The following is a 14,596-nucleotide window of genomic DNA, read 5'->3' on the forward strand; positions in this document are numbered from 1 at the left end:
TGAAGACTGAAGGGTGGCCAATGTAACCCCAATATTTAAAAAGGGCTCCAGGGGCGATCCGGGAAACTACAGACCGGTTAGCCTGACTTCAGAGCCAGGAAAAATAGTGGAAAGTGTTCTAAATATCAAAATCACAGAACATATTAAAAGACATGGTTTAATGGAACAAAGTCAGCATGGCTTTACCCAGGGCAAGTCTTGCCTCACAAATTTGCTTCACTTTTTTGAAGGAGTTTATAAACATGTAGATAAAGGCGAATTGGTAGATGTAGTATATTTGGATTTTCAGAAGGCGTTTGACAAAGTTCCTCATGAGAGGCTTCTAGGAAAAGTAAAAAGTCATGGGATAGGTGATGATGCCCTTTCGAGGATCACAAACTGGCTAAAAGACAGAAAACAGAGAGTAGGATTAAATGGACAATTTTCTCAGTGGAAGGGAGTAGGCAGTGGAGTGCCTCAGGGATCTGTATTGGGACCCTTACTTTTCAATATATTTATAAATGATCTGGAAAGAAATACGACGAGTGAGGTAATCAAATTTGCAGATAACACAAAATTGTTCAGAGTAGTTAAATCACAAGCAGATTGTGATAAATTGCAGGAAGACCTTCTGAGACTGGAAAATTGGGCATCCAAATGCTGATGAAATTTAATGTGGATAAGTGCAAGGTGATGCATATAGGGAAAAATAACCCATGTTATAGTTACACAATGTTATGTTCCATATTAGGACCTACCACCCAAGAAAGAGATCTAGGCGTCATAGTGGATAATACATTGAAATCATCAGTTCAGTTTGCTGCAGCAGTCAAAAAAGCAAACAATGTTGGGAATTATTAGAAAGGGAATGGTGAATAAAACGGAAAATGTCATAATGCCTCTGTATCGCTCCATGGTGAGACCACACCTTGAATACTGTGTACAATTCTGATCACCACAACTCAAAAAAGATATAGTTGCGATGGAGAAGGTACAGAGAATGGCTACCAAAATGATAAAGGGAATGGAACAGCTCCCCTATGAGGAAAGACTAAAGAGGTTAGGACTTTTCAGCTTGGAGAAGAGACGGCTGAGGGGGGATATGATAGAGGTGTTTAAAATCATGAGAGGTCTAGAACGGGTAGATGTGAATCGGTTATTTACTCTTTCGGATAGTAGAAAGACTAGGGGGCACTCCATGAAGTTAGCATGTGGCACATTTAAAACTAATCAGAGAAAGTTCTTTTTCACTCAACGCACAATTAAACTCTGGAATTTGTTGCCAGAGGATGTGGTTAGTGCAGTTAGTATAGCTGGGTTTAAAAAAGGATTGGATAAGTTCTTGAAGGAGAAGTCCATTACCTGCTATTAATTAAGTTATCTTAGGAAATAGCCACTGCTATTACTAGCAACAGTAGCATGGAATAGACTTAGTTTTGGGGTACTTGCCAGGTTCTTATGGCCTGGATTGGCCACTGTTGGCAACAGGATACTGGGCTTGATGGACCCTTGGACTGACCCAGTATGGCATGTTCTTAAGAGTGTTTTCAGACAATGTGATTACAGTGGCATACGTGAACCGTCAAGGAGGAACGAAGAGTCACGCTGTGGCTCGGGAAGCTCAGTTACTGTTTGGTGGGCGTAGTGTCACCTCGAGGGGATTGAAGCCTCCCACATAGCGGGAGTAGACAACGTGCAGACGTACTTCCTAAGCAGGCAACATCTGGATCCCAGGGAGTGGAAGCTGTTCCCGGAAGCCTGGAATCACATTTGTGCCAGATGGAGTATGCTGCAACTGGACCTCATGGCAATGTGGGCCAATGCAAAGACAAGATTCTTCAGTCGCAGAAGGGAAGTCTGTTCGGTAGGACTGGATTCTCTAGTGTGCCCGTGGCCGAGGGAGATCCTTCTGTATTATTTCCTCTGTAGCTACTCATAGGTCAATTGTTATGGCACAAAGAAACACATCAAGTAGTGCTGGTGGCACAAAGAAACACATCAAGTAGTGCTGGTGGCACCAGAATGGCCACGGCATCCATAGTTTGCAGATTTGGTGTATCTGGCAGCAGACAAACCTCTTTGGCTGGCTTATCTGCCAGGATTATTGCGGCAGGGGCCCATATTTTCAGATCGGGAGAATTATTACCCTTCTGCAGGTGAGATGGACTGCTACTTCCATGGTATATGTCAGGGTTTGGAAGGTTTTTGAGACCTGGATTCTCTGTCGGCGACAGTTCTGCATATTTTGTCCTTTCTACAGCAGGGTTTATTCAAGGGTTTGGCTTATCTCAGGGGCATGGTGCAGGATAAATCTTTGGCCTCCCATCCTGATGTCATCCGATTCCTGAAGAGGGTGAAGCATGAATGACCTCTGGTTTGGAAGATGTGCTCAATTTAGTCTTGCGGGTTCTCAGTGAGGCTTCCTTTCAACCTTTAGGATGGGCTTCCTTGAAGGACCTTACATTGAAGGTTGTTTTTCTGGTTGCTTAGCCAGATGGAGTTTGGAGCTTCAGGCTCTGCCTTGTCGCAATCCTCTTTTTTTGTATTACTAACGACTGAGTATCCTTGGGTATGGTACCTTCCTTTTTGCCGAAAGTGGTTTCTGCCTTCCGTGTGAATCAGACAGTTGAATTGCCGGGTTTCCCAGAATGGTATAGAGATTTGGCGGAGGGTAGAGATCTCCATATTTTGAATATGCGTCGCACTCTGTTGTGTTATTTGAAGGTCACTAATTCCTTTCGGCGATTGGACCATCTTTTTGTGTTCGGTGGAGCGAAGAAAGGAGAGAGAGCTCCCAAAGCTACTTTGGCTAGTTGGTTGAAAGAGGCTAATTGTTCGGCCTATATTTGAAAGCGTTGAGCCATTCCGACTGGTCTGATGGTATTTGAGTAGAGTGCAGGCAGCCTCTTGGGCAGTGTCAATTGGTGTCTCCCCAAGAGATCTGTAGGGCTGCGGTTTTGTCCTTGCTTCACACTTTCACCAAGCTTTACCGATTGGATGTTCTGACGCAAGAGGATACGACTATCGGTGAAAGTGTATTGAGTTGGTCTTTTGGGGACCCGCCCGGTGAGGGTTACTTTGGTACATCCCACTTGTTTGGACTGATCTGGGCATGTCCAGGAAAGGAAAATTGGTTCTTACCTGCTAATTTTCGTTCCTGTAATACCACAGATCAGTCCAGAGACCCACCCTGGTTTTGCTGCCAAAGACTGATTTTTTCCTGGCATTTTTTGCTGTATATCAAAATGTTTCTTACCAATTAATCTGTTCTGATTTGTTGGATAAAGCAGTTGACTGACTATTTGGATACTGAAGTTATGTTGGTCTCCAGTTCAAGGATATCCAACCCAAGGATTTTTCGGTTCACCCTGGTATAGGGGGGAATTCTTTCTAATCTTGGCATGGGTACAGGTCAGTACTGAGGGACTGCAGGTGGCACTCTCTGATATGTAGCAGTGTCTCAGAGTTTTGTTCTCTGCCTCCCTTTACTGGTAGAGATGCATAAACCCCACTTGTCTGGACTGATCTGTGGTATTGCAGGAATGAAAATTAGCAGGTAAGAACCAATTTTCCTTTCCCTACTCTCCAGCACTCTCTCTCCACCCTCACCCCCTCTTCTCACCTCTCAGCACTCTCCCTATCCTCAGCCTCACCCTCAATCTTCTCACCAGCACCTCCCAGCTCTGACTTCCCCTTCTCCCACCTCACCAGCAGTGTTGTCTTTCTCTTCCTGTTCCTTCACTCTCCCATTTTTCTTCCCTTCTATGATTGATAATTCTTATATCTTCAAGTGTATTTATGTGTAACTAACTAAAAGGATCCATCAAGAATGGTAGGCACAAAAGGCTCTGTTGATCCTGCACTCACTGCTCCATCTAGACAGAGGATGTCACCGAAACACACTCTCAAACACTCTGAATCTCTGTAACAATCCTTACGGCGTCCTTTGGCTGCAGGTTCCTCCAGCATAACCTGCTGCGCCATACTGCGTCCAGTGGCCCTAACTAGGAGTAGGCTGCTGCCTCTGAGTCTTTATAGACCTTGCATCCGGGACTTCCTGTGGTGCTGGCTGATGACATCATCACTGCCTTGAGATATAAGGAAGCTCAGTAATAGGTCCTTTGGGGATTCCTCTGCCAAGGTGTTGCATTTGCTTCTGGTCCTGTCTCCTTCTCCTGTCTGTCCGTTTCTGCTTTTCTTTCACCTTTGGTCTGGTTTTTTGCTGCTGATGTGGCCTGGCCCGGCCTGTTGACATTGCTCTGCTTGCTGCCTGTCCTAAGCTTGTTTTTTTGTCTCTTCCTGAACTCTGGCCGTCCTGACCATAGCCTGCAATATGAAAGCCACCTCCTGTTGGGGCCTAATCTGTGCTTGCACAGACCAGGCTGCTCCAATCTGACAGCGGCCCAAGGGCTCACCTTCCTGAAGCGTGACAGTCTGTCTGTCTGTCCTACTTGATTATGGTATGAGCTCTCTTTGCTGCACAAACCTGCAGGAAATGGTAATTCATAAAATCTTCATTCAAACAAAATCTATTTCTACGGTCCAGATCATCAGACATTTTGCTTGCAAAATTTGAGATCAGCTGAAGTGCACTGAATCCATCAACAATTGTTCTCCAAATGTCCCCAAAAGTGGTAATTTTCAGCATGACTGATCAACATGCAAATGCTAGCTAATTATTTAAAGAGAGCTTGTTTTATTGTATTCTTACATTTAATTGCAAAGGATGTGATTTTCAATAGGATTTACAAGTGTAAAAGTAGCAGATGATATATCAGTTTTCAAATCTCATTTACGTGTGTAAGGTCTTTTTGAAATTTACCTCCAGTGAGTTCTGGGATGTTTCTCAGCACACACACACAGCTATAAACTTAGAATTAAATTTAAACTATAAACTGCACACAATATTTCATCCCAGAACCTAGATACCATAGGACACTACCACCAAATGTTTTGGTTTAAATGTACTCTCTCCCATCAAATGTTTACAAAATTTAAACATAATCCCCTTGACCTTTCCACTTTCTTACAAAAACTATCTTTATTGTTTCAGGTGGAAGGAAAATCCATCCCGAGAGATGCTGGACACCCTTATTATCCCTTTAATGATCCCTATTAATTGAGGATTACCAGCCGCAAGGTCATCTCCCAGAAAGTTGCTCTATTTCCTTGGACTGTTGTAGCAGAACCAAAATAAAATGCATTATTTTTCACTGCCAGTGTGGGACACTGATTCTCTCGAGTCTCTGCCTTGTAACATGGAGGTGAGGAAGTATTCCGTTAACACAGTGATACTCTGCCCACCTACTTCTCATTCTTACCACTCATTCAGGGGTGTCCACTCTGTTGCAGATCTTGGCGTCATATGTAGCAAGACAAATTTTACCTTCCTTCTAATCCTGCCGCAGTATTGCTCACAATGATATTGAACAGAATCGATCCCACTTATCACTCTTCAGAACAGGTTCCATTTTTTACTACTCACTGACATCCAGCAGTCAGACAATTTGTAATTTAAGGTGACCAACTTTTATGTGTGTTTAAAATCATGAGAGGTCTAGAACGGGTAGATGTGAATCGGTTATTTACTCTTTCGGATAATAGAAGGACTAGGGGACACTCCATGAAGTTAGCATGGGGCACATTTAAAACTAATCTGAGAAAGTTCTTTTTTACTCAACGCACAATTAAACTCTGGAATTTGTTGCCAGAGAATGTGGTTCGTGCAGTTAGTATAGCTGTGTTTAAAAAAGGATTGGATAAGTTCTTGGAGGAGAAGTCCATTACCTGCTATTAAGTTCACTTAGAGAATAGCCACTGCCATTAGCAATGGTTACATGGAATAGACTTAGTTTTTGGGTACTTGCCAGCTTCTTATGGCCTGGATTGGCCACTGTTGGAAACAGGATGCTGGGCTTGATGGACCCTTGGTCTGACCCAGTATGGCATTTTCTTATGTTCTTAAAAAAAAAAAACCCCAACTAAAAATAAGAGAGATAGGAAACCGATAAGGTTCTCCAAGATGGTGGCTGAGAAAATAAAAGCAAAAAGGATGGCATTCAAAAGGTACCAAGGAAGACAAAAAGAGGTACACAGGGAAGATTGCCTGCTGAAGGTGAAAGACAAAAAAAGAAATCAGAATAGCAAACGCTCGAGTAGATCACCAAAGAGGTAACGCGAGGCGACAGAGCATTTTTCAGATCTATCGGAGAAGGCAGGAAGAGCAGAGGTGGCATTGTAAGAAGGAGATAAGGAAAAAGGTGTAGCAGAAATATTGTAGAGATTACTTACATGATAATCTCATTTTCCTTAGTGTATGCAGATGGACTCAGAACAAGTGGGTATAGTGTGCTCGTGCTAGCAGTTGGAGACGGATCTGACGTCAGCACGGGTACATATACCCCCGCAGGAAGTGCAGCAATTCAGTAATCTTCCTTGCAAAAGCTCTATGGATATATGTGTAACTGACTGATCGATTAAATGAACAGGATTACCCTGACCAATTGATAGTAGCTGGAGACCGCCAGTGTTCTCAAGCGGAAGGCGTCGACACCTGGCAGGGTGGATGCCCTATATAAGAAAACATGGCTTACCGTGAGTCGGTGAATCCCCATGTACACCGGCAGCCGGGCGGGATGCTGAGTCCATCTGCATACACTAAGGAAAACGAGATTATCAGGTAAGTAATCTCTACATTTCCTAGCGTTAAGTCAGAGGGTGTACAGAAAAGAAGTTTTTACTGCTTTTCTGTGCACTTTCTCGGTGCTGGCAGAAATTAACGCCTACCTATGGGTAGGCGCTAATTTCTGAAAGCAAAATGTGCGGCTTTGCTGCACATTTTACTTTCTGTATCACGCAGGAATGACTAATAGGGCCATCAACATGTATTTGCATGTTGCGGGCGCTATTAGTTTCGGGGGGGTTGGACGTACGTTTTCGACGCGCTATTACCCCTTACTGTATAAGGGGTAAAGGTAGCGTGTCGGAGAAGCCACTTATCAGTTATCAATGAAGAGCAGGAATCATGCCCAGTGTTGCTTGCCCTGAGAAGGCTACCCACAAAATCAACTCTGGCAGCTGAGGGCAGCCCGGGGATTGACCTTCTCTTCACTAAAGGAAAAGAAATTATCAGTAAGTAGTAATTTCTCCTTCCTTAGCGTTTGGGTAGGGCAATCCCAGTGAGTGGGATTGACAAAAGCTAAACCCCAAAAGGACTGGAGGCTGGCAGGAGCCCAGCCAAAACCGCCCCTGCAAAACTGGCTCCCTCCCTAGCCCTAACATCCAAGCGCTAATGCATGAGGCGATGTGCAAAGATGCTCGCCAAATTTCAGCCGCTGACAACAAACGAAGCTCTGCCCACAATTTGGCCTGAGCCCTTGTGGAGTGCGGGCTAATCTTAGCAGCCACATAGGCTGTGATGCGCGCTATCAGTTTCCAGGGGGTTGGCCGCGCACTAGACTCCTTACAGTAATAGATGCGTCTCAAAAAAGCGCGGCCAGGCGCGTATTAAAGAGTGCGCCTGGCCCTACTGTGTGCAACTCTCTCATGCCTAAGCGTGGATTTCGTGCAAACCGGTGTTTGTGGCATTCAGATAATGTTATTGCCATGACAATTGTATACAGAATGATTAAAGTAAGAAGAGAAACCATGGCAACCTTGTAGTACAGGTGCAGAATAGGGAAGGGAAGGCCAGGCCGCCGCCCCACCTACCTTACCTGGCCCGGGAGCTGAACGCGCGCGCGCGCGAAGTGACGTCACGCGCTGGCCCCGCCCCTGCCGCGGCGTGCCCGGCGCTTCCCGGAAGTGGAGGGGCGGAGTTTAAGGTGCGCTATAAAAGGGTCCCGGTAAGGGGCTGGGCTTGTAACTGTTAGTTTTTTTTTTTTTGTTTTTTTTTTTCTGCTTTTGTGTTCCCTGCTGGGACGCTGTTCCGGCTCAGTCTCTGTCCCCGCGCCATGGCTGAAGAGAGTCAGACTGACCCGTGCACCAGCGAGAGGTTCGGGGAGGCGCGGGTCGCGCCCTTGTCCTTTCGGATGGGGGGGGAGGGGAAGTCGTGTTGTTGGGGGCCGCTGAGGGAGTGCATTTGGTGTGGGGCGCTGTGGTCGAGGACGGAGGCTTATGGAGGGGGTGCTGAGGGTGGAGGCAATCCTGTTTGTTTAGCGGGGGTGGGTTATGGTGATTAATAGGGGAAGGCTGCTGAATGAGTAGGTTTTTTTGGGGGGGTTTGCCCGGGTGGCGGGAGATACTCTGGATTGCTGTAGTCGGGGAGGGGGGTTAAGGGAGTTCTTGCGGTTGAAAGGGGGTTGGGGGTGAAGCAGTTATCCCCCTCCCCGCTTTCTGGTGGCGGCTGTGAGTGTGGCTTTCATTGGTGGGGGGGAGGGGAGTGCGAGCACGCGCCCGGTTTTTGCTGTACCAGCGCGCGACCGAGTTTTGGCGCCAAGCGGCTGTGCGCGCGGTGGATTATGGGATGGGATTTTGGCGCGCGCCGCCTGCTCCCGGGAGCGCGTACTTGTGTGTTAGGGATGCCCTTTTGCTACTTCGCGGGCGCAATCGTTTGAAAAGGGGCGTGTACCGGGTGAGCTGGAGGAGGAGGAGCTTGTGGGTGGCGGGAGGTCCTGGATTGCTCCAATGGTGGTTCCAGGTGTAAGCAGTGGCTTATCGGCATTTAGTATAGCGTCTACAGTCTAAGAACCCGATGTAATGAAGGGTGGATTAAAACTATTGAAACTCAGCCCACTGTTTCTTAACTCGCAAGTTAAACTTAATTTCTGTTGTCTGCCAATGCATCAGGAGTTAAAAATGCATGCATTTGGCAAATGCTTAGAAACATATTTCAGTGTAAGAACTGTGTGCATTAATTATATGTTCAGAAAACATTTGTGTGCAGAGAACTGTTTTTTTGCACATGACATCCCGATTACAGGTCCTGGCACTGGAATGTCTTCCTTGGGTAGAATGTTAACCCTGGAAACTTTACTGTGTTTTGGACTACCAGTTAAGCTTTTAGTGCTAAGAAAACATGAGCTATGCCAATGTTTCTATTTGCATTTGTGGGGTAATTCCTAATGCCTTTTTTAACATTGGATTTTCACCCAAGGGTGCTAACAAATATGTATAGTTCTAGGTGCATAAACCTTGTGCCCAGAACTGCATTGGCAATAACATTTTAACACAAATATACATAACTGCAGGTTAAACTGTACTCTGTACTGTTATACTGAATCTTAATGAAGATAGGCGAACAAATCGTGGGGAGGGCTTTCTGTAACTAGCTGTAAGGTGTGTGGCCTGAGTTGTGCATGTAACCTTCCAGGTATTTGTCCTTTTTCTGTTTATATTCTTATTTCTATTTTCTTCCTATAGATAGTTTTGAGTTGCCTGAAGCTGGAAGTTTTTCTTCGATCTATAGTCCACCATTTAGGCACTTCAAAGCTGGTTATATTTAGGTACTGTAGGTCCACAGAGCTCACAATTGGTTTAAAGGTACTCCAATTAGAGAGGAAGGGCTGTTTCTCTGGGGGTAGAAGAGTTGTAGCTTTTGTTTCTAGTAGACTAGGGATGGCTATAATTTGAGCTGTGGTAGTTCAGCAGTACTGAATTCAGAGAACTACCTAGTTTTGCTTGTCATATGCATTACACATTTTTATGGTCTCAGCTGTGCAAGTCTTTATGTCCTATCCCAGGTTTTTGAACTGATTTGTGAATTTAAATGAAATATTTTTAAATTCCATGTATGTACCCAGATCAGTCCAGACTCCTGTATTTTGCCTCCCTTCCAGCAGATGGAGACAGTTTTACTAACACTGTCACTTAACCTGGTGTGCCACCTGCAGTCCTGTCAGTATTAAGTATTTGTCTCCAGGAGATGGAAGGTGGTGTAAATCCTGCATTCTGAGGAGAATAACAATTAAAAAATGTTGAAGTAGCGTTAGGATTTCTATTTAACCCTCCCTGAAGGTCGGTAGGTCCTGGTGGGGCCATCCCACCAGGACCTACCGACACATATTCTAAAACACATATTCTAAACAACTATCTTATCGAAATCAATCCAGATATCTGTGCAATCACAGAAACATAGTTGAAACCCACTGATACAGTACTAACGAATCAACTTCCCACCCAGCTTTATGACCTTTTCTCAATCCCTAGACTCAAAAAGCAGTGGAGGGCTTCTTTTAGCTGCAAAAAAGGACTAGGCCTAACCTTACAACAATCAAACACAACAACCAACCTTGAACTCTCCTCCTTCAAATCCAATCACCTACAAATTGGCCTAATCTATGCCCCGCCAGGAACCTTAGAATCTGACCCCTCACCCATCATAGAGTTCATTGCCAAATATATCAACCCTGACAAACCTGCCATTATAATGGGAGACTTCAACATGCACGTTGACGCCTCACCACAATCCCTGAACTGCATTACACTACTTTCATCACTCAGTTACATGGGATTCACACAAATTATTAAAAGCCCAACCCATAAAGCAGGCCACACTCTGGGCCTCATTTTCATCAATAAATGCATCTCTCTCTCCACCATGCCCACATGCTCGATGGTCCCCTGGACGGATCACTAGATCATCAACATGACTCTCGAGATCAAAGTGCACCCTCCCCAATCTTTCCTGAAAACCACAATCCAATTCAGGAAACCATGCTCCAAGACCTCCTCAGCAACCATCTCTCTAAAGAATTAACACAACTCAATCTTTCTGATGCAAGCGCAACCACCACCTCCTGGATCAATATCACTAAAAAAAATTGCGGACCTAACTTGCCCGTCCACCACAAGTCCTACTACCCTCATGAGACAACAGGAAACCTTGGTTTACTCCAGAACTGAAGTCGCTCAAACAAGAGCTAAGACGTAAAGAACATATTTGGAGAGAACTCATCCACCACAACTCTAGCAACATACAAATCCCTCCTCAATGCCTACAGGAATGCAATACTTAGAATAAAGAGATTTTTTTTTCTCAAAAAAATCCACCATTTCATCTTCGATTTGAAAGCACTATTCTCTTACATCTCAGCTCTCACTAAACCATCCCCTCCTACCATTCTGGATGACTTAACAAAGCCACTGAATTAGCAGACTACTTCAAGAGAAAAATTGCCAACTTGACCGACCCCCCCCCCCCCCCCCCCCCCCCTTGACATTCAACCCCCTCTCCCTCTCTACCCTACCTCAACAAAACACGAGTTTTGAATCTTTTGAGACCACATCAGCTCTTGAGATAGAAAATATTCTCAAGAAACTGAAACCCTCCTCTCATCCATTGGATACAATTCCGACCAACCTCCTCATTTCCGTAAGGACTACCATCTCAAAGCCAATGGCAGACATCATTAATTGCTCCCTAACTCAAGGTCTAGTCCCTGACCAACTTAAGCTAGCAATTCTAAAACCCTTACTAAAAAACCTAATCTGTCGCCAACGGACCCAGCTAACTTCCGCCCAATAGCTAACCTGCCTCTGATGGCTAAACTTATGGAAAAGATAGTCAAAAGCAACTATCTGATTACCTAGAAGAAAATACCATTCTCGCACCTCAGTTCAGCTTTCGCAAATCATTGAGCACAGAATCCCTCCTCATATCCCTTACGGACACCATACTAACAAATCTGGAAAAAAAACAACCCTATCTCCTGATTCTACTAGATCTCTCTGCGGCTTTCGACACGGTAAACCATTAAACACTAGAGCGTCTGGCAGACATAGGCATCAAGGGAACAGTCATGATCAAATTTAAACTAATAACTGGTAGGGGGACAATAAGTAAATCTGCAGCTCTAACACTAAACTTTCAAAAGGGAAACTTTGATAAAATGAGGAAAATAGTCAGAAAAAAACTGAAAGGTGCAGCTGCAAAGGTTAAAAGTGTTCAACAGGCTTGGACATTGTTTAAAAATACAATCCTAGAGGCGCAGTCCATATGTATTCCACGCATTAAGAAAGGTGGAAGGAAGGCAAAACGATTACCGTCATGGTTAAAAGGTGAGGTGAAAGAGGCTATTTTAGCCAAAAAATCATCCTTCAAAAATTGGAAGAAAGATCCATCTGAAGAAAATAGGATAAAACATAAGCATTGTCAAGTTAAGTGTAAAACATTGATAAAACAAGCGAAGAGAGAATTTGAAATGAAGTTGGCCATAGAGGCAAAAACTCATAATAAAAACTTTTTTAAATATATCCAAAGCAAGAAACCTGTGAGGGAGTCGGTTGGACCATTAGATGACCGAGGGGTTAAAGGGGCTCTTAGGGAAGATAAGGCCATTGCAGAAAGACTAAATGAATTCTTTGCTTCCGTGTTTACTAGTGAGGATGTTGGGGAGATACCAGTTCCGGAGTTGGTTTTCAGGGGTGATGAGTCAGACGAACTGAACGAAATCACTGTCAACCTGGAAGATGTAGTAGGCCAGATTGACAAACTAAAGAGTAGCAAGTCACCTGGACCGGATGGTATGCATCCCAGGGTACTAAAGGAACTCAAAAATGAAATTTCTGACCTATTAGTTAAAATTTGTAACCTATCATTAAAATCATCCATTGTACCTGAAGACTGGAGGGTGGCCAATGTAACCCCAATATTTAAAAAAGGCTCCAGGGGTGATCCGGGTAACTATAGACCAGTGAGCCTAACTTCAGTGCCGGGAAAAATAGTGGAAACTATCCTCAAGATCAAAATTGTAGAGCATATTAGGGATGTGAATCGGATCCGATATTGGATCCGATTCACATCCGATATCGGATCCGATTCACATCTATAGAGATGTGAATCGGAACCAGAATCGGATCCGATATCGGATCCGATTCACATCCCTAGAGCATATAGAAAGACATGATTTAATGGGACACAGTCAACATGGATTTACCCAAGGGAAGTCTTGCCTAACAAACCTGCTTCATTTTTTTGAAGGGGTTAATAAACATGTGGATAAAGGTGAACCGGTAGATGTAGTGTATTTGGATTTTCAGAAGGCGTTTGACAAAGTCCCTCATGAGAGGCTTCTACGAAAACTAAAAAGTCATGGGATAGGAGGCGATGTCCTTTCGTGGATTACAAACTGGTTAAAAGACAGGAAACAGAGAGTAGGACTAAATGGTCAATTTTCTCAGTGGAAAAGGGTAAACAGTGGAGTGCCTCAGGGATCTGTACTTGGACCGGTGCTTTTCAATATATATATCAATGATCTGGAAAGGAATACAATGAGTGACGTTATCAAATTTGCAGATGATACAAAATTATTCAGAGTAGTTAAATCACAAGCAGACTGTGATACATTACAGGAGGACCTTGCAAGACTGGAAGATTGGGCATCCAAATGGCAGATGAAATTTAATGTGGACAAGTGCAAGGTGATGCATATAGGGAAAAATAACCCTAGCTGTAGTTACACGATGTTAGGTTCCATATTAGGAGCTACCACCCAAGAAAGAGATCTAGGCGTCATAGTAGATAATACATTGAAATCGTCAGCTCAGTGTGCTGCAGCAGTCAAAAAAGCAAATAAAATGTTAGGAATTATTAGGAAGGGAATGGTTAATAAAACGGAAAATGTCATAATGCCTCTATATCGCTCCATGGTGAGACCACACCTTGAATACTGTGTACAATTCTGGTCGCCGTATCTCAAAAAAGATATAGTTGCAATGGAGAAGGTACAGAGAAGGGCAACCAAAATGATAAAGGGGATGGAACAGCTCCCCTATGAGGAAAGGCTGAAGAGGTTAGGGCTGTTCAGCTTGGAGAAGAGACGGCTGAGGGGGGATATCATAGAGGTCTTTAAGATCATGAGAGGTCTTGAACGAGTAGATGTGACTCGGTTATTTACACTTTCGAATAATAGAAGGACTAGGGGGCATTCCATGAAGTTAGCAAGTAGCACATTTAAGACTAATCGGAGAAAATTCTTTTTCACTCAACGCACAATAAATCTCTGGAATTTGTTGCCAGAGGATGTGGTTAGTGCAGTTAGTGTAGCTGGGTTCAAAAAAGGTTTGGATAAGTTCTTGGAAGAGAAGTCCATTAACTGCTATTAATCAAGTTTACTTAGGGAATAGTCACTGCTATTAATTGCATCAGTAGCATGGGATCTTCTAGGTGTTTGGGTAATTGCCAGGTTCTTGTGGCCTGGTTTGGCCTCTGTTGGAAACAGGATGCTGGGCTTGATGGACCCTTGGTCTGACCCAGCATGGCAATTTCTTATGTTCTTATGTTCTTATGTCCTTAACTGGTTAAGTTCTTCCTGTCTAACAGACATTTCAAGATAAAGATAAACAAAGAATCACTCTCCAACCAGGGAGTCCCACAAGGTTCCTCCCTCTCACCGACCCTTTTCAACATTTACCACCTCCCACCTCTGCCATCTACTCACCAATCTAAAGCTAACTCATTACCTCTACGCAGACAACATACAAATTCTCATCCCGATTACAGAATCCTTATACAAAACTGACACACTGGAACAATTGCCTGCAATCGATCAATCAACTGCTCTCCAGCCTCAACCTAGTCCTTAACAACAAGACGGAGATCCTAATCATCTCACAAGATGACGACAACGGGCTTCTCAACCCAACTGGCATCCTCCTTTCAACCATACCAAAGTTAAAT

At 44.1% G+C, this 14,596-nt stretch overlaps 2 protein-coding genes across 10 annotated transcripts in view; both read left to right on the plus strand.

The window, feature by feature from the left end:
• Nucleotides 1-5,198, plus strand: part of AKR1A1 (aldo-keto reductase family 1 member A1) — a 62,383-nt gene extending 57,185 nt beyond the window's left edge. For all 4 annotated transcript variants that reach the window (XM_029617618.1, XM_029617616.1, XM_029617620.1 and 1 more), the window contains one exon: nucleotides 5,033-5,198. In XM_029617618.1, the coding sequence (XP_029473478.1) occupies nucleotides 5,033-5,098 (66 nt within the window). In that variant the 3' untranslated portion in view covers nucleotides 5,099-5,198. The remainder of the gene's footprint in view (nucleotides 1-5,032) is intronic.
• Nucleotides 5,199-7,834: 2,636 nt separating this feature from the next.
• NASP (nuclear autoantigenic sperm protein) overlaps nucleotides 7,835-14,596 on the plus strand; it is a 77,184-nt gene continuing 70,422 nt past the window's right edge. For 4 of the 6 annotated variants that reach the window (XR_003858920.1, XM_029617978.1, XM_029617977.1 and 1 more), the window contains exon 1: nucleotides 7,836-7,972. Coding sequence is in view for 5 of the 6 variants with exons in the window: in XM_029617978.1 (XP_029473838.1) it covers nucleotides 7,932-7,972 (41 nt within the window). In the remaining variant the exon portion in view is untranslated. Of the gene's footprint in view, nucleotides 7,973-14,596 lie in introns of all 6 variants that reach the window. The other 2 variants (XM_029617979.1, XM_029617981.1) reach the window with 2 other exon arrangements.

Source organism: Rhinatrema bivittatum, chromosome 10 (genome assembly GCF_901001135.1).
Source record: "Rhinatrema bivittatum chromosome 10, aRhiBiv1.1, whole genome shotgun sequence".
Lineage (NCBI taxonomy): Eukaryota > Metazoa > Chordata > Amphibia > Gymnophiona > Rhinatrematidae > Rhinatrema > Rhinatrema bivittatum.